Source organism: Suricata suricatta, chromosome 9 (assembly GCF_006229205.1).
Source record: "Suricata suricatta isolate VVHF042 chromosome 9, meerkat_22Aug2017_6uvM2_HiC, whole genome shotgun sequence".
Taxonomy (NCBI): Eukaryota; Metazoa; Chordata; class Mammalia; order Carnivora; family Herpestidae; genus Suricata; species Suricata suricatta.
In genome coordinates, this window is record NC_043708.1 from 82,343,222 (window position 1) to 82,363,367 (window position 20,146).

Consider the following 20,146-nt stretch of genomic DNA (forward strand, 5'->3'; position numbering starts at 1 on the left):
CCAAAAAGCTGGTAGTACACTGAAAATAAATGTCCCAATTGGGTTCATTCAGAGGAAGGATGGTAGAAATTTATTAATTTCAGGTTGCCCAGCTTCCATCCCCCTTCTTAAATAGCAATCTATTTCCTTTTGATGAGCTCCTTCTTCCTTCCATACCACATGTGGTCTTGAATAGTTCTAGGCACCTACATTTGCTTTCAGAAGCAAAGTGTAGCCACAACCCCTTTCCCCACCCCTAATACAGTCAGAAGGTGTGAGACTATGACCTAATCCTGGCCAGTCAGATCCCCTTAATCCTGGGAAAGTGACTTAAGGATGACAAGCAGTATGGTACACACCAACATATATCACGTCCTACAAGGTTGTTTTACGTAATGTTGGTATTCCTCCATCAAGAGGTAGGGTCTGTGTTCCCTTGCCTTGAAGACATATGTATATGCCAGAAGTGACTATGATAAAAGGCACTGACTGAGGCTTCCACCTAGGTCTCTTGGATTGCTCACTCTGGCAAAAGCCAGTCACTAGGAATGAGGACACTCAAACAGAGGGACACATCTGGACAAGAACTGAGGCCTCCAGCTCACAACCAGCACTAATATGTCAGCTATGAGAATGAGCTGCCCTGAAAGTGGATCCCCCAGCGTGGTTGAGACTGCAGATGAAGAGAGCTGAGCCAAAATACAACTGCAAACACATGAGAGAGCCAAAGCTACAGCTGCCCACCTAATTCCTTCCCAAATTCCTAACCACACATGTACTGGGAGAGATAACATATGATTTGTTATTTTAAGCTGCTAAGCTTTGGGGTGTTTTATTACATGGCATTAGATAGCTAATACAGGCTCGTAAGGGACAATTTTCATGTGGTAACAGGAAGTGGCAGTAGCAACAGCTCAAGAAGTGACTGTGCCAGTGGAGGACTGCTCAGCCTGTCCTGTTTCCACAGGGATTGCTGTCCATCTCGGAGGCTCTCTGGAGCTCCTTTGGTTCCTTTCATTTCCAAGCCTGCTCTCCATTAATTTTGTGTCTGCCTACCATTCCCCTAATAGTCCAAGAAACCACAGTTAATTTATCCAGATACTGCTTTAATTAAGCAGAACTCGTCTCCACTGCTCACAACCAAGATCCTTAACTGATACAGGGAGTTATCTTTAGTTCATTATTGGCCAACGATGAGGGGAGAAAAAAAGGCAAAATGAGAGAAGAAAAGAGGATAAATATTATATAGAGTCAAACCAAGCATACATAGATGGACCTAAATTAGGCAAAAATAGAATATACAGAAACAAAACAATTTAATACTAACAACAAGCATGCTTTATTTGGTATTAATCCTGTACCACGCACGATTTTAAGCACTTTACATAATCTTTACAGCAACACTTTGAGGTAAATGTTATTATCCATCCTGCTTTGCAGAGGAGAAAACTAGAACACAGAGAGGTCCTGTAACTTTGCCTGAAGTCAGCAGACTCCAACGTACCTGCCCCTCACAATGAATTTCTGTCTAGAGATTTTGTAGGTCTCTGAGAACAGGAAATGCCCTGTGTAGCTCTCAAATGTAAACTACTGTTTAATCCTAAGTGCAGGTCAGGGACTTTTGCCTAAAACAGCATTCAATAAATAGATGACTGAATACACCCTTGTTCACTTGAATGACTTTCTGTTATCTTTCTCTACTGGCAAGGGCAAACCATCTTGGGCAACCAGAAGTCTGTGTTTAGGCGTGAGAACAGACACACAAGATGAGGGCTATAAATATACAACCACTGTGGTCACCCACAGGATCCTGTGAGGCCTGAGGACCAACTGACATGAGCACCGGTCTCAGATGTCTAATATTACTTCTCTGCTGCTTTCCAGTTTCCCTTCCCTCCATGAAGTCCTTACCCCAAGGCCATACCCACATGTTACCTGTGCCAAGCTTAGCAAAGACCTGCATGGACTCATCAAAACGCTTCTGGCAGAAGAGGTTGAAGGCATATAAGTTCTTGATGTGATGGATCTGTTGCTGCTTTTCACTGTCAGAATCATCTTTCATTTCCTGGTAAGAAGGTATAGGTAAGAGTTCACTCAACCACCAAATATTTATTAAGTAATATATTAGGTACTAGCCACACCATAAGAGGCCCACACACCCAAGTGCACAAGATAGCCGCATGGCGTCTGTCCTCATAGAATACCCTGACATTGTAACCGAAAGACTGAGAAGAAACTATGTAATGAAAATATAATTGGGTTTCTACAAAATATGTGACCAGTATTCCTGAAAATTGTCCAGGTCATGAAAAATAAGGAAAGATTAAGAAACTGTCACAGATCAGAGGACAGTAAAGACATAAAACGGCTAAATACAATGGGGTTTCTGGTATAAAACAGGAACAGAAAAAGGTCATTGCGTTAATGGAGAAACTGGTGAAATTTGAATCAAGTCTAGAGATTAGACTTGAAACCAAAAAAAATCAAAACCAAAACAAAGCAGGGTGAGTGCTGACAGAAGAACATGGCAGGGGTATCTAGTCTAGTCTGAGCAGTGGGTCCGAGAAGGATGCCAGGAAGAACGTGGACTGAGACATAAGACTGAGCTGGAGTTAGCTAGGGGGCTCCAGGCGGCTGACAGATGGAATGGAAGAGGATGGGTTTTCCAAGCAAAGAGGACAGCAAGTATGCAAGGCCCTAATGTGACAGACAGAACACAGCACACTCAAGGATCAAAGGACATTTAACGTAGCTAGCAGAGTAGGGACAGGTGCTGTTCACAGTAAGAGCTAAATTAAGCAGCTATTTATTATTTTTGTTTCTTCCTTATAACACTTTATTCCCCTTATAGTCTTTTAAACTCATCTTTACATTTAATTTCTTCCTTCAAATTGTCATTCCATGTTTCCCTTCTTTTCTTTTCCTTTTCTATTGCCATCTATTGCCTTGTCTAGACCACCATGACCATGGTACCACAACTGGTCTAAGCCCTCTTGGTGCTTTACAGGCTTTCAAAATCTGGCACAGCCTCCTTATCTGGATTATCCCCAGATGTTCAAACATCACCCTCCGTTCCAGTCAGGATGGGCTCCAGATGGTTTCCACACTTGTTTTCACTTCTTCAGCTTCCTCAGGCTCTTAGTGTTCCCTCTTTCCTCACCTGATTCCAATCTATTCAGAAAGGGTCCAACCTTGGGATGCCTCATCCAGCCCACAGGGACACTTATGTTGCTTCCGTATCTTGGCTACTATAAATAATCAATAAACATAGGGGTGCATATATCTTTTAGAATTAGTGTTTTTGTGTTGAGTAAATTCCAGTAGTGGAATTACTAGATTATATGGTAGTTCTATTTTTAATTTTTTTGAGGAAACTTCATACTGTTTTCCACAGTAGCTATCCCAGTTTGCATTCCCACAACAGTGCATGAAGGCTCCTTTTTCTCCACATCCTCACCAACATTTGTTTCTTGTGTTGTTGACTTTAGCCATTCTGACAGGTGTGATGTATCATTGCACTGTGGTTTTAATTTGCATTTCCTTGATAAAGAGTGATGCTGAGCATCTTTTCAGTGTCTGTTGGCCATTCGTATGGTTTCTTTGGAGAAATGTCTGTTCACGCCTTCTGCCCATATTTAAATTGGATTATTGTGGGTATTGAGTTATATTAGTTCTTTATAGATTTTGGATACTAACCCTTTATCAGGTATATCATTTGCAAGTATCTTCTTTCATTTACTAGGTTGTCTTTTAGTTATGTTGACTGTTTCCTTTGCCGTGCAGAAGCTTTTTATTTTGATGCAGTCCCAATAGTTTGTTTTCGCTTGTTTCCTTTGCTTGAGGAGACACATCTAGAAAAATGTTGCTATGACTGATGTCCAAGAAATTACTTCCTGCATTCTCTTCTAGGATTTTTATGGTTTAGGTCTTTAATCTATTTTGACCTTACTTTTGTGGATGGTATGAGAAAGTGGTCCAGTTTCATTCTTTTGCATGTTGCTGCCCAGTTTTTCCAACCCCATTTTTTGAAGAGATTGTTTTTTACCCATTGTATATTCTTGCCTCCTTTGTTGAAGAGTAATTGACCATATAATCGTGCGTTTCTGTTTCTCTATTCTGTTGATCTATATGTCTGTTTTTACATCAGTACCATAGTGCTTTTATTAATACACCTTTGTAGTATATCTTGAAATCTAGGATTGTGATACCTCCAGTTTCGTTTGTTCTTCTTTTTCAAAATTGCTTTGGCTATTTAGGGTCTTTTGTGGTTCCATACAAATTTTGGAATTGTTAGTTCTGTGGAAAATGCTATTGGTATTCTGACAGAGATTGCATTAAGTCTATAGATTGCCTTGGATAGTATGGACATTTTAACAATATTTGTTCTTCCAACTCATGAGTACAGAATATCTTTCCATTTGTTTGTATCATCTTCACATTATTATTATTATTATTATTGAAAAATGTGGGTTTAGAATCATTGTGTCTCTGTAGAGTTCATGTTTGTAGTGGTGTCTCTGGTACCTTGTATTCTTTGCAACTTTCCCTCATAGAGTCCCTCTTAGAATTTCTTGTAGGGCTGCTTTGGTGATGATGAATTCTCTCAATTTTTGTTTACTTGGGAAAACCTTTATCTCTCCTTCTAATTTGAATGACAGGCTTGCTTGATAAAGGATTCTTGGCTGCATATTTTTCTGTTCCTCACATTGATGATTTCCTGCCATTCCTTTCTGGTGTGCCAGTTTCAGTAGATAGGTCTGTAACCATTTGATAGGTTTCCCTTTGTATGTTAGGGCCCTTTTTTCCCTAGCTGCTTTCAGAATTCTCTTTTTACTTTTCCAGTTTCACTATGATATGTCGTGCTGAAGGGTGATTCAAGTTACGTATGAGGGGAGTTCTCTATGCTTCTTTGATTTCAATGTCTATTTCCTTCCCCAAATTGGGCAGGTTCTTGGCTATAATGTGATCAAGCACGCCTTTAGGACCTTTTTCTCTTTCTTCTTCTTCCAGAATTCCTATAATATGGATATTGTTCTATTTGATTGTATCACTCTGGTCTCGAATTCTCCTTTCCTGCTCCTCGACCAATTGCTGTCTCTTTTTCTTGGCTTCCTCTTTTGCTGTAACTGTGTCTTCTAATTCACCTATTCTCCTCTCTGCCTCTTCAATCTGTGCGATGGCCGCCTCCATTTTATCATGCACCTCATTTATAGCCCTTTTTAACTCGTCGCAGCTATTTTGAAGGTCCCTAGTCATTGTATCAATTGATTCTCTTGCGCTTTTATAAAGCCCAGTGATTAATTTTAGAATTGTTCTAAATTCTTGTTCAGTTATATTGCTTAGATCTGTTTTGAGCAGTTCTGTGGCTGTGACTTCTTCCTGGAATTTCTTGAGGAGAGTTCTTTTGTTTTGTCATTTTGGCTAGCTTTCTGTCTCTTGCCAGTTTTAAAAGCTCATTCTGCACTGTGCACCTGTTAGTATTGCTCTATTAAAGGATGCTTATTGGCTGTCCAGGGCCTGTCGTTTCAGGAAGTGTTCTCTTAATGGTGTCTCTCGGTTTCCCTTGTTGTGCCTTTGATTATTTTATTTCCCTACTCAGTGATATATGGGACTCTCTACCATGTGTACTTTGGCTTGTTTTTGGGGGTAGCCCTTAAAAGGAAAACAGACAGACAAACACACAAAACAAAAGCATGCAAACACACAGACAAATCAAATAAACAAGCAAACCAAAAGGGGAAAGAAAAAAAGAAAAGGATAGGAAAGGAAAGAAAAAAGAAAAGAAGGGGGGACAAACAACAAAAGACAAAGGACAGTCTAAGAGTGTAAAACCTGTGGAGGGGGGAGATAAGAATGAGATGAGGGAAAATATATCTGGATGGCAAGAATTAATCTAATCACAACAGGACATCAATGTTGGTCTTTCCTGGACTCCAGGGGAGGAAAAATGAAAAGAAAGAAAAAGCAGCTCTTCAACGCAGATGGGTGTGGTTTGGTGTAGGTAGGTCAGGTCTCCAGGGGTGCTCTCCAAGGCCCTGCACTGGTGATTGCCAGGCAAAAAATGGTGGCACCCCAACCCCTTCTTGGACCATGTGTTGCAAGCCACTCTTTCGAGTCCCATCTTCCTGTGCCGTGAGCAGGCCAAGTTGTTTTTTTCCAAGCCCCACCTCATTTCCAAATTCTAGTCCATGCACTTTAATGCTACACCCGAGATGTGACATACTCCCCCACGTGGACAGCTTTCTAGCTAAGACTGAGTAGGGGGAGTCAGGGAGCTGCTTCTCCTGGCGCCACCTGGAATTGGCACACCACCTAGCCCAAGGGAAAATATGCCAGTTAAGGGGGGACGAATTTCTCTCCCGTGCCTAGGGGTTATATATGGGATGATAGTATCTCTCTCCATCCAGGCCAAGGTTTTGTTTCTTTACTAGAGACAGTTCTATGAGTGTTTTCAGTCTCTCCTGCTCTTCCTCTAGGCTCTCTGCTGCTCTGCATTGCAGCTCTGAGCAGCTCTCCCCTGCTCTACGCCACCACTTTGCGCACTCTCCCCAGCTCTGCGTGCTCTCCCCAGCTCTGCACTGGGCTGGGGCTCCCTCCCCTCAGAGCCTCCAGCCCAGCCTGGTTTTATTTCCCCAGTTCGCACTCACTCAGGCACCTATGAGGCTGTCACCCATGTGGACTCTGTGTGTTTTCCTCCCATTCTTGCAGATCAGAGTATTGTGGCTTCAGTCCTTCTCAGTTTGACAGTTGCAGGAAGGCGGAGATTACAGAGCTCCCTAGTTCTCCACCATCTTAATCCTTCACATTTCTGTGTTGTCGGTTGTTATTTAACCTCTTATTTTATTTTATTTATTGGACTCCTCTGTTTTTTGATGACTCTGGCTAAAGGTTCATCAATCTGCTCTTCTTTTCAAAGACCTAGCTCTTGGTTTCATTGATTTGTTTTATTGTTTTTTAGTTCCTATTTCATTTATTTCTACTTTAATCTTTATTATTTCCCTCATACTACTGGTTTAGATTTTTCTAGCTCCTTTATGTGTAAAGTTAAGTTGTTTATTTGAGGTTTTTCAACAAGAAACACATTTTTAAGGGGCAGGATAAAAACAAATTTAGGGTAATGGCTGTGATTGGAGGGAAAGCAGAGGGATGGGATGGGGAGGAACATACAGGTTATGTAAGCTGTTTTTCTTGGGTAGGATGGTGGGTTCATGGGTAGTCGTTATTTTAAAAATGAAAGTAAAATAACGGAAGGCACTGCATAGGTGGCAAAAAAAATTAGTAAGATGTTGAAATTAAATGCCCATAGAAACAATCTTTATGGGGTATTAAACAGGTCTAACTATTAAGACTGAATTTTTGTTTTAAATCCAGAACGTATACATCCAAGATAAATGTTGCTCTTTACCAATATCTCCCACATGTGACTATAAACATAAATACCAAAACTTGTGACCACTGCTTTTCTTTTGGAAAGAACTTACAAGATACTCCAAAAAGTAAGCTTTTAATATATTGTCTTCATAACAATCTCTTCTCTTTTACTAAATTAGTTTAATGAGTAGGATCAAAATAATCTCCGGTGGTTTCCTAACATCAAATCCACTCTCTCCAAACCAAAATCACCACTGGATATTTAAAAGAATAAGACGAGTCTCAGAAGTCAGTCTTCAAAAGTTGGCAATGAGAGAAACACCAAAATAAGAGCATGGTCATGGTCACTACTTGGCTACGAACTTGGCTATGAACAATATTCCATGCAAACATTCAAGGACCGTGGAAGCCATAAATTTAAGAGTGCAGCCCTCTTGAATGCAGCAACCTGACGTGGTTTCAAAATACCCGAAGAAGGCTTGTTTGTGCAAACACTGCTGAAAGGGATTTTGAGAGGCCCTCTAGCTGTTGCATTTAACCAGACTGTGATCTTATATTTGTGATTGTTACTTTAATACCTGCACTGTCTTTAATTTTTTAAGGCTGTAACATACCTATTAAATTATTTTATTGTCTTATTAATTCTAGGAGATACTGTTATAATTGGCATTCTTCTACATTTGACAGAAAAGCAAACTGAAAAAGTGAAATTATTTAGAGTGTATCACAGCGTCAGATCCCACATCCAAGTCTCCTAACTTTCGGTTCTGTGCTTATTCTACCAGTCTAAACTAAATATAAACATCCAAACCAAAATCACCTACTTTGGAGAACAATGAGGAAGGCAGACTCACACTCGTATCCAAGAAACAATACTTACTGCAAGCTGTAGAGCCAATTCAAACTGCTTGTCCTGGAGAAGCTGTTGGATTTGGGTTGCCATGGGGACAGGAATGAGTCTCCAAACAAAATGATTGCTGGCCACATAGATAATGTTTGATCTGGGGGCAGGAATAAGAATATCAGCAAAAGGGCACCGGCTTTGTGATCACATAGGTGATTTTAAAGCTTTGTAATATGGCAGCTATAGTAGAAAAAAGAAATTTCTTACCCTCCCGAGGTAATGAAGCGGGGCCTTTGCAATTCAATGCTCTGGACCAGAAGCCTCGGCTCAAATGTTCGGATCTCTACATATCGAGGCAAAACTGCAATGATGTAGGGAGGCTGGTGCTCTACACAAGAAATAACAGCTTGAATTGCAGCTCTGGTCTAAGGCTTTAGGTTTATGGACTGCTTCAGTTTTCCATTTCTAAGGTGCATTTAAATGGGATATCCCAGTAGTTCACTAGTCAAATACCAAGCCAGGGTCCTACACTGTGATATCCAAAGGGGAAAAAAAATGTGTTTTGTCCAAGTGATGTTAAGAGAAATCTCTTACACAAGAAGGATGCATCCAGCTTCGCTGACAGTGACCTGATCCCATAGCTACCATCTCCTCCAAAGGACTGGGTGAAAGCTTCATCTGCTCCCTTTCTCACCAGTCACAAAACTAAGCCAGAGAAAGACCAGCGGCAGGTGCCTCAAATGCATCAGAGGGAGAATAAGGTTACATGACCTCTTCCTGCATTCTCTTAGGAAGGGCAGGAGGAAGGCAATTTCTTTTTTCCCTAAAACGAGGCTAACGAAAGAATTCCACATTTCTGGCCAAAGTTATTTCTGCTTGAGATTTTCACAGGGAAAAAATGCAAAATTCCACCTGATGCTTAATGGTTCACAGAGAAGGCAGCTGGATGGCATTCTCAGGGTAGTGGTTCTCTACACCGATATGGGGTATCTAGAATGCAGAAGAGTGGTTGCCAAGGGCTGAGGGAGGAAGAAATGGGTTATTACTTAATAGACACGGAGTTTTTGTTTCATAAGAGGAAAAGGTTCTGAAACCTGTTGCATGGCAATATGAATGTACGTAATGACTGAACTGTACACTTAAAAATGGTTAAGATGATAGATTTTGCTTTTTGTATCACAATTAAAACTGCAGAATTTTTAAATGTAAAAAATAATTGTAAGAAATGAACCTATGTTATAATTATCATATAGAAATTTAGCCTCAAAAAACATATTATTCATAGTATCTTAGTGTAGCTAACTTGCTATGAATTTATTTTCCTCATTTGTTTTCTGATAACAAGTTTTTCATATTAGATTTGCAATTTATACTCTAAATAGAGTAAAAATTTTAAAGCCAGAAGGGTACTGGCCTAAGTAATACTTCCATCACTTTGAACACTATTGCTGTTATTAGGCTGGTATTTTTTATCTTACGAAAAATTAAAATTTAAATTCAAAAACGTGGTTTTGTATTACATTTTTACTTTTCTTTTTATGCTGTCCTCACTTTTAAAAGCTAGTACAATCCCCTTTGGTGTTAATTTGTATAAGTATGTAAAATATCTCCTTTAATCTGGTCTAATTTAATAAAAAAGGTAATCTATAATAGAAACGCTCATATCATTGCCCAGTCTCCTCAACTCTTTGACAACAGAGATGGTCTAGATCTTTTTGGATCTTCAAAACTTGGCAGAGTGGCTGTATACAGCAGCTTTGTAATAAATGGGCTACAATGACCTATTCAGCAAGCATTTCCTAAAAGGCTATGATTTTTCAGGCCCTACTCAGTGGATCAAGACGTAAGTCCAGAGCTCCCAGAGCTCCTACGTGAGCAGAGGAGACAGCTCACTGTATCCAGGGGAACAGTGTAGGTTCCATAACAGGGAAAGCTGAAAGGGCTTTGGAAGCACCAAGGGGGAATTCGCCTGCGCATCAGAGAAGACTTCACAGAGGAAGTGCCACCAAACAGGGCCTTGTCATGTGAGCTGGACAGGGCTGGGCAGAGAAGAAAGGAAGAGGCAAGAGCATGGGTGATGATTAGTCAGTGAGGAGGGGTCCTTGATGAGTGCAGCCTGGGTAAAGTAGTAAAGTTGAGAGCAGAAATATAAATGAAGTTTAAAATGCACACCGTCTATGGAGTTTAGTCTTCCTCTTTCCGATGGTGGTTCTCCCACCCCACCTAGAAAGAATGCCCTTCCCCGCCTCAGTGTGTTAAGGCACAGAACTGTTTCTGAGAAACACTGCCAAAGGCACTGGGCACTAACAAGGGACTCTCATGCTAGGGAATCTGAAACATCCTTCAAGCATATTACATACATCTTCATCAGTTCTCCCACAGTTTCTCTTCTGAAAGGAACACCACGAAGCTTCTCGTGCAGCTCTGAGCCCCTCAAACTTGTTAATATATGTTATCCTGGGCCTTATAAAATATTGTCCTTTTGATTTATCTTCCTTCTGACCTGTTCATTTCTAATCACCACCAGACTACCCTAGAAAATGATGCTTTTACCAAAACATTTACCATTTAGGAATCTATAGGCCTGTCAGACCTTTGCAGGGGCCTCTAACTGGCACTACCCTTTTTCCTCCGTAATACAAGCCACCCGTTTTAGCCAGGGCAGTCTCTGTAATGTGCTGTCACAAATTCGCATTTCTGATTATTTTTCAAATGATTTTTTCTATCTAGAAAGAAAGGAACTTTTCTGCCAGCCATATCAAAAACTCCCTACCTGGTCCAATCCAATCGTAACTATGTAATGAAACTTCTTCTTGAACAATGAACTTCCTGAACAACTTCTTTCTTAGACAATGAACTTCCCCTTTCTGAACTACTGAATCTCAGCCTATCCAATCTAACTCCTTATGCGGTGCCTTAATTTTATCTCTTTATCCAAGATATAATCCTTACCTCCCCAGCTAGAGTTCTTAAAGATGGCATGTCTCTATGCCCTACTCCACAGCAGTAACTATTTTTAAAATGCTCACTCTTCTGACTGAAAATGAATTGCTGCAAGAGTGGTCACATTCTGGGGCGCCTGGGTGGCTCAGTCGGTTAAGCGTCCGCCTTTGGCTCAGGTCATGATCTCACGGTTTGTGGGTTCGAGCCCTGCACTGGGCTCTGTGCTGACAGCTCAGAGCCTGGAGCCTGATTCAGATTCTGTGTCTCCCTCTCTCTCTAACCCTCCCCCTCACGCTGTCTCTCTCTGTCTCTCAAAAATAAATAAAAAACATAAAAAAATATATTAAAAAAAAAAAAGAGTGGTCACATACTTCCAGGCAATGCCACTGCTGAAAGCCTGAGGCAGGTGTAGGAGCAGAAACACCCAAAGTGGAGGGCAGAGACTGACATGTAAACACTATGTGCATCTCCAAGCTACAAAAACAGAAACAATAACCACCACATCAAAGACACTTCAATACTGAGCTGCATGTATTACAGGAATAAATAAGGAATTTCCATGAACTTCCAAGGGTAATCTATCTGGCAGAGGACACAATAAAACCATTACAAAGAAGGTAAAACGAAAAAAACTAAGAAGTAAAAATATGTACCAGTAGACAATCACTTCTTAAAACACACTATTCTATTCATATCTTTCCCCCGCAGGGGCAAAACCCAGCTTCCTACAAAAGCCAGAATATCCCATTTATAATGATCTTATATACTTGACTACTTATAGGAAAGGGAACTGAGAGTAAATGACACTGGAAACCACAGTCTGCTGAAGCTGTGAAAGGGATTCACTCTGTGAGGATGACTCACAACCCCAGCCACAGTGGGAAACAGCTGCTATGGTGGTCTCACCCATGGCCACTGGTATGTCTGTCCAGTTCAAGGCACATTTCTGTGTGCATATCCCCTCCTCATTGAGCACCACGGTGAGATCATCCTGACCCACAGCCACCTTTCCATCTGCCAAAGGTGCAACTAACGGCTCCAGCTGTTTTCCTGTTGGAAAGAGCTCTTTGATGGACCCCTTTCCATCCACCTATAGGAAGACAAAAAGTAAGTCAACCGGTGTTCTCTTGCCAGAGGCATTGAACATGGCCTGGAAAATCCAAATATAACCCCCTAGTCTACAGAAGCCAGTAATATTCCTTGCTTGGCATAAGGAAATATAGAATTTGTTATGACAAATTTTGTCATCACAATGACAGAACCAGTTTTCTTCTTCTCTAACACAAAGGCACAAGCATCTGGCTTGGCAACTAAAAATGTCAATTGCTGGCAAGGATTCAGAGTGACTGGGACACTCGCTGCTGATGAGAATACAAAATGGTATAGCCATTTTGTTTGTTGGCTTCTTATAAAGTTAAATAGACACTTACCAATGACCCAGTAATCCCATTCCTTAGGCAATTGCTCAAGAGAAGTAAAAATGTATGTTTACACGAAAACCTGTATGCAAATACTTATAGAACCCTTATTCATAAAGGTGTAAAAGCTGGAAACAACTTTGTCCTTTAACTGGTGAATGGAATTACAAACTATAGTACATCCATACCACGGACTACTACTCAGCCAAATGAAATATAATGACACATGCAATAAAGATGGTTATCAAATGCATTATGCCAAGTGAAAGAAGCCATACTCAAAAGGCTACATATGATAGGATTCCATTTATATGACATGCTAGAAAAGGCAAAACTATAAGAGATGAAGAACAGCTCAGTGATTACTAGAGGCGGGGGCACAGAAGGAGGAGTTGACTTCAGAGAGGGAGCATGAAGGCGTTTTTTGGGTGATGGAGGTGCTCTGAATCTTAATTATGGTGATGGCTACACAACTCAAGGCATCTGTTAAAAACTCAGAACCATACATCAAAAAGAATGAATTTTATTGTATGTATATAAATGAACACTTTTTTAATACCTTGGGCCTAAACCAAGATTTCCCACCCTCTAAAGACTGTGCCCTCGAGAAATGATGACAGCATTCAAGGGAGTCAGAGGGAGCCCACGCCAGCTTCAGGCTCTGTATCTCTACCCCTTGTGGACTTCTTTCAGCACCTGTATGTCACACTGTTACCCTGCTAATCAGTCAGCTGGAGAGCACTGACTGCTCTATGAGCTTGCAACGCTGATGCTTATAAAATGAGGACATTCTAACAACGTAAATATGGAAAAAAACTAGATAAATAATGAAGAGCTAACATGGTAAGGAGTTAACTAGATAAATAATGAAGAGCTAACATGGTAAGGAGTGGGGAAACAGGGAGATGTGGAGATGGGGAGAAAGATTTCTAGAACTGCCAACTCTGGAATATGAAAGGGGAAGCTCAGAAATTTAGGTTATGCTATGAAATGAATGGTGTATCAACCATTCCTACATACAGTATGCCTACTGGATGGAAAAAAACCAATGTTATGAATATTTATACCACTTAGGAGAAGGAAAAAAGGTTAGAAAATAATGTGTATAACATGACAGTTTTGTAAATAGGAGGAGCTCACATGCCCAAAGGTTAACAATAATTATTTCTGAGTCAACAGATTATGGATGATTTATATTTCCTTTATTTTCCTTATCTATATTTCCCTGTTTTTTAATAATAAACACATGTGGCTCTTGAAATTTAAAGAATGAAAGTAAAAATCATTTTAAAAATAAATATACAAAAATATTTTGGGGAATAGGAAACTCAAAGTCTTTAAAATACTTAAGTTAATACAAAAATTAGTTATAATTCCTGAGCACTGAAGCCTTAAGATAGCAGTCCATGATAATGCTGCTGGACAGAGGCAAGCGGCCCTTATTATCTGTTCCAATAATTAGATACAAGATGTGGAAAATTCATTATGTACAGAACTGCGAGTTAATGCTGCCTAGCTTCAGATATCTATTTGTGGAGATGCTGAGAAGCATAAAATAGAACCAAATATACCAACACAAGCCCTGTTATGCCAAAACACTACTTAAGGCAGTCTCTTGGCCTGTAGTTCAGAAGCACGTAATCATGTCCCCCAGGTAAACTGATATATACAAAATAATAAGTTTACCCTTATTAGGTAGTAGTCTCTCTTGAAACCCACACAGATAGAATTTTCACACCATGCCATGGACTTGGGCACATCTGGTACACTAAAGTCTCCCTGAGGAAAGAGAGCAAGAGTTCAAATGGAAAAATGTTAAAAGAAACCATGATCTTCCTGTTATTCCACAATCACTCTGCAAAATCAACCTCACCCTCATCTAAACACAATTCTCTAAGCACAAGGCTGGAAAATCATCTGTGATAAAAATTTAGGTCACCCATGAACTGGACGGCTAGATGCTTTTGGAAAAGGTGAAAACCTACTCTGAAATGAACCCATCCATATAAATGCAGCAGAACCATATTACCACTGCCTCCGAAGGCCAGGAAACTCTTGATGAGTGGGCGTGAATGGCTCTCCTGCTCTCACAGCAGAGCCTCCATCTGAAGAGAAAGAACTCCAAGACCGAGACCCCAACCTTCAGTGTCCCCGAAGAAGAGTCTTGTCGAGCGGTGAACCAACATGGACTTTACCTGCAATTCGTGAAATTCTCTGTCCTTCCAGAAATAGAGTTGCAGCTTCTTTTTCACCGCCACACACATCCGCAACACCTCCTCACCGGTCTCTGTGTGCTGGGAAGAGACACCCAGAGCAAATGAGGGTGTGTATATGATGGCTCCATGACTGACTGAGTGCTAAATGAGAGACTGTCTACCTTGAAATGGCTACGAATCTGAAAATCCCCTGTAATACAAAGTCATCCTTCAGACAAGCTGGGTGGAAGAACTCCGTTTTTCTAAAACGTACTTAGAAACAACAGGCTGAGGAGCACTTCCTCCCCGAGGGCTGCCAACCAAAGGCCCCAACCACAGCAAATCTCTTGGACATTCCTACGTCACACAGGAAAATCCCAGGGCAGGCCTTCACCTATGCAAACATTTCCTCCTTTTTTCTTAAATGTTTCTTGCTCAGGGCTGTCAACATAGCTGCTCAGGGATCAGCATGTGTCACTGGCCACTTTTATTCCTTAAAGGAGCAGGGGAAAAGAAAATGTCTAAACATAAAATAAAGCAGTGTCAACGGAGATGACAAATGCTACAAAGCAATCAAGTTGAGTAGAGGGGTAAGGCAGATTGTGAATAATGTAAGGATAATAAATTGGCAAAAATTAGGAGAAATGAGTAACAAAAAATGCCCTAAAGACAAAGAAGACAATAATATGTTCAGAACAAGGTCAATTTAATGTCCTATAGTTAGGCCCACGATATTAAGTCTGGAGTTTCCCCCTAATGGTTTGTCCATGGCAAATGCTTTTTTTTTTAATGTTTATTCATTTTTGAGAGACAGAGACATAGCACAAGTGGGGGAGGGGGAGAGAGAGAGGGAGACACAGAATCCGAAGTAGACTCCAGACTCTGAGCTGTCAGCAGAGAGCCAGATGAGGGGCCTGAACTCACGAACAAGACACTGAACTGACTGAGTCATCCAGACGCCCTTCCACAGCAAACATGTTTATCCTAAGTTAGCTGCCTCCTCTGGTGCTCTAATCAGCACACACACAAGGAACCCAAATGTTTCACCTTCCGACCACATAAAAGGGGAAACTTCTCTAATAAAATCCAAAACCAAACACTTTCTTTGGAGTCTCTGCTGGGTTTAGATATCCATGTTACTCTTCCTATCTAAGGAAGGAATAATGGCAATGGTAATGGTAATGGTAATTCCTAAATGGTAGGAATAATATAGGAAAGACTATTTATTAAAATACAAAGTCAAATTTCACCCTGTTTACACTTACCTCGAGGTCACATGTGAACAGTGATGCTCCCTTTGCCTTTGAAACCGTAGTGATTTGTTGAAATGTCAATAGGTCATGGACATAAATATTATTTTCTGTTTAGAAGGAAATATAACAACCCTGTAAATTATCATAACTCTCTACACACACAAAAATAACTAACAATCAGAAGAACCAAAAGATGAATGTTCGTTGAAGATGTGTCTCAGTTTTATTAACAATGACTTATTCTGATCTATTATCAGAATTACATTCTAAAACGTTTAGGAGGCCACTTTTATTCCTTTAAATTTAGGCTGGCTTGTGTAAGAGAGCTCTTTCACTTAGCAAAGCTCTCTTATACTCTGTCTTCCTCAGGTCTAGAAATTTGTGATGTAATATTTGTATAAGAACTGGCTTTTTGGGCGCCTGCGTGGCTCAGTTGATTGGGTGTCTGACTTCGGCTCAGGTCATGATCTTACCACTCATAGGTTTGAGCCCCTTGTTGGGCTCTGTGCTGACAGCTTGGAGCCTGGAGTCTGCTTCAGATTCTGTGACTCCCTCTCTCTCTACTCCTCCCCCTCTTGCACTCTCTCTCTCTCTCAAAAATAAATAAATGTTAAAAAAAAAAAAAAAAAGATTTGGCTTTCAAAGCTACTTCCAGTAGGAGGTCTCAATAAAAGAAAGGAAATCTCTGGATTTTTTACAATCCCACGATAAGGATTTCTTTTTCTAGCAAAGCAAGCAAAATAATTTGACTTGGGCCTCCTATCTAGTTTTACTCATGAAGTTACTTTAAGTACTTTAGTTACTTTAAGTTTTCCTCTCTTAACCTAGAAACTAAATTGAAGAGTATTCTACCATTTGGGCCCTGGGCTGAACAGGGCAAGTTTCTAGTTTTCTGTTGCCAATAAAAGGCCTCACTGGCTGCCTTCAATGGGATCTATGGCTTTACAAATAAGGCCTGAATAGTCTGGCCTTGATCTGTCTCTCCCCTATCTCTTGCCACTGTGTCACTCTCCACCACACATCCTAAGACTGGCCAGACTCCAGAGCCTCTGCTTAAAATGCCGGGCCTTCCTCTCCCTTCCTTTCAAAATCCTAACCATCCACTAGATGATGTTGTCGCTCCCACTGTTAAGATTCACAACATTTTTAAAATACATTTCCACTGTAACTTATCACACTATATCACGATTATTTTCTGTCATGTCAGTCTTCACAATCAGAACTTCAAAGAGAGAAACCATGTCTCCTTCAACTTGGTATCCCCAATGCCTAGAGTAGGGCTCAATAAATATCTGCTCAATAACTACATGACTGAATGAATGAATGGCACTCCTTGGAAAATAGAGCTCAAGTTTATGAGGGAAGCTGTTGTCTTTAATATTCGTGTGGCCTGCTTTCTCTGGTGTGGAACAGGTTCAGTTTCACTGACTCTCAAATTAATCATGAAAGAGTCAATCAGGTCATAGCTTTTGTTCTTTGACACATGAAATACAAGTACAACACCTTTGCTTACCTAAAAGGCTGACCAGAATCTTAAACTGGGAAACCACATGGATCTGGAAAAGAACAAATCATGAGACTCAGTTAAACACTTCTGACAGGGTTTAACAAATCTTCATTTAACTACAGTACTAAAAAGGGACTGAAGAGTCTATGCCAATGATAGGGATCAGACTTATATTTATGTGTAATTGCAATTCCTGCTTGTTATAGAGGATCTAAGGTACATGATGGATGGACCATGATCCCTGCGTAAGTGGGAGAACAGAGAGCAGAGGGTTCAGAGATAATAAAAATGTTACCAAAGCTCTAGCTTTGACAGGGTCTCTCTCAGAGAAGTCAAATATTCTTGTAGCAACCACCATCACTGCCTACCTGCTGAATCTTTTTGGAGAAGTTTTTATTGGACTTCTCTAGTGTCACTTCAAACCTGTTGCAACCTATGGAAAAGAAACAAACATTCACAGTTCCAAACACAGGGACACATGTAAAAATAACTATAACAAAAAAATGCTGCTCCATATTGCTCTACTACATGAATCTACAAATTCCTAAGACTAGAAGCTGGAGATCTACACTAGACAGCTGTCTTCAGTGAGTAGAAGGAGTTGCTTTCAATTCCAATTTTAGAACAGAGGGTTTCATGTACTTTCACTTGGCCCTGGCAATCATATGAGGAAAGTTCACTGAAGCTACAAGGTACTTGTGAGTCTGAAGGTCTTATCCTGAAATATAGTACCTTGGCTAAGTGTTTGTTAAAAAGTCACAGTCAAATGTAAGAGCCCAAGCAATGAAACCCAGCCCAAAGCATCCTCAGATTTAGACCAGCTAAATCCCAGCAGCTACCCTATGTCTTACATCACGGGACAGAGCAAACACTCAACACTATCCCCAAAACTAAAGCAATTTAATGCATCTACACTTACTGCCGCTTTTGGGAGATGCTACATCTGTTGGCACTGCTGCAAAAAGGGAAGAAAGTTACACACCACAAAAATATGTCATGCCAACTTTGTGGGAATAACAAAAATAGTAAGCCTCAAAAGTCACCAAAAAGGCAAACAGAATAATTATCATAATATGATATAACAAACTAAGCAAAAACTAGGTGCTGAGTTCTGGGTTTAAAAATTGATGTATATTTTCTAAAACTTCACAACTACCCTGAGAAGTGGGTATTACTATTCCAGTTTCATACGTGAGGCACCCAACAGGTCAAGCAGGTAGGTAGCAGCCAGTGAGAGAGCGCCCAGAAGCAAACTCAGGGCTGACGGTAAAGCCTGCATGCTGAGCCTACACTCAACCTGTCACCCAGCTTGTGAAGAGACGGTTCAGGCTGTTGACCCCAGGCTGCTCCCCACAGCTAGGTGGGCCCATGCCAAGCCGGTCTGACTTCTTCCACCCATCCCTCAGCAGAGGAGATGAAGGGACTCTGAAGATATAGGAGATTCAGAAATGTGCCCTGTATGCTGCCGCTGTATTTCACAAGAAAAAAAACCAACTCAGCCACTTCCCACTTGATAAAGAGTTCTATATTTGAAAAGAGCTTTATTAGATTACCTCCAACAATTCTCCTCATAGCAGAATTATCTAGGACTGAGGTTCTCAATTTTTTTTTTTTTTGGTGTCAGGATTCCTTCACAACCCTAAAAATTATTGAGAATCCCAACACTTCAATATGGGTTGTAATTATCAATGTTTACCAGGGTAGATATTAAGACTGAGAAATTTTTAGGGGCACCTGAGTGGCACCTGAGTGGCTCGGTCAGTAGCATCCGGCTCTTGACTTGGGTTCAGGTCATGATCTCCCGGATTATGGGTTTAAGCCTCATGTTGGGCTCTGTGCGAGCCTCATGTCGGTCTGCTTGGGATTCTCCCTTCTCCTCTCTTTCATAAGCCCTCTACTTTGACTTTTGGTTTCTCTTCTAACCAGATGCCTTCCTCTTTTCCTATTTCAAGGGTAGCAGAAGAGTAGTAGAATAAGGTGTAGGGTAGCAAAATCGGCCACTCCAAAATCTGCCACTTTGGTATAAGGATTATTTTGAGCTGAAGGTAACTGAGAAGAAACAGGTACAAGAAAAGCTCTCTGACCTCCCTCTAATTTGCCTAAAAACAGAACATATGTTTACAAAGATGTTCTTCTACCCCCTCTCTACCAAGGACAAGATTTAATGAGTTGGAGACAACACTAGACCCTCAGCAGCCCAGAGAGGACACCAGAGCAATCTATTAACAAACTTTACTAACTAGCCCTTATTCTGTTAGTTCCCCATGAATCTGTCTCCCAGCAATTTGCCATCCTAGAAACTCAAAGTCCTTTTCCTTTGATCACTTCTTTAAAAACCGGTTGTTCATTTGTTAAGATGCTATATAAGCCCAAATCCCAACCAGCCCTCTGAGTTACCCATCACTGAATGCCTCCACATGTATGTGTAATACATGTTAATACACTTGTCATTCTTTTGTTAATCTGTTTTTTGTCAGGCTAATTTACATGTTCCCACCCAATGAACCTAAAATAGGTAGAGGGAAAAATAATCCCCACCCCCACACACCAGAAAGATGCACTTTTTCCCCATGTCACCCTTGCTTGAAGTTCCAAAAGGAAGTACTCTTACCTCAAACTATTTACTACAGAAAGTC

General features: G+C 40.6%; 1 protein-coding gene across 3 annotated transcripts in view; it reads right to left on the minus strand.

The window, feature by feature from the left end:
- The window catches only part of VPS39 (VPS39 subunit of HOPS complex), a 48,055-nt gene that overhangs the window by 19,191 nt on the left and 8,718 nt on the right, over positions 1-20,146 (minus strand). For 2 of the 3 annotated variants that reach the window (XM_029952962.1, XM_029952961.1), the window contains exons 3-11: positions 17,879-17,943; positions 17,517-17,559; positions 16,016-16,110; positions 14,751-14,849; positions 14,242-14,334; positions 12,044-12,227; positions 8,462-8,582; positions 8,231-8,351; positions 1,915-2,044 (exon numbers count right to left, since the gene is read on the minus strand). In XM_029952962.1, coding sequence (XP_029808822.1) covers positions 1,915-2,044; positions 8,231-8,351; positions 8,462-8,582; positions 12,044-12,227; positions 14,242-14,334; positions 14,751-14,849; positions 16,016-16,110; positions 17,517-17,559; positions 17,879-17,943 — 951 coding nt within the window. The remainder of the gene's footprint in view (positions 1-1,914; positions 2,045-8,230; positions 8,352-8,461; positions 8,583-12,043; positions 12,228-14,241; positions 14,335-14,750; positions 14,850-16,015; positions 16,111-17,516; positions 17,560-17,878; positions 17,944-20,146) is intronic. The other variant, XM_029952963.1, reaches the window with a different exon arrangement.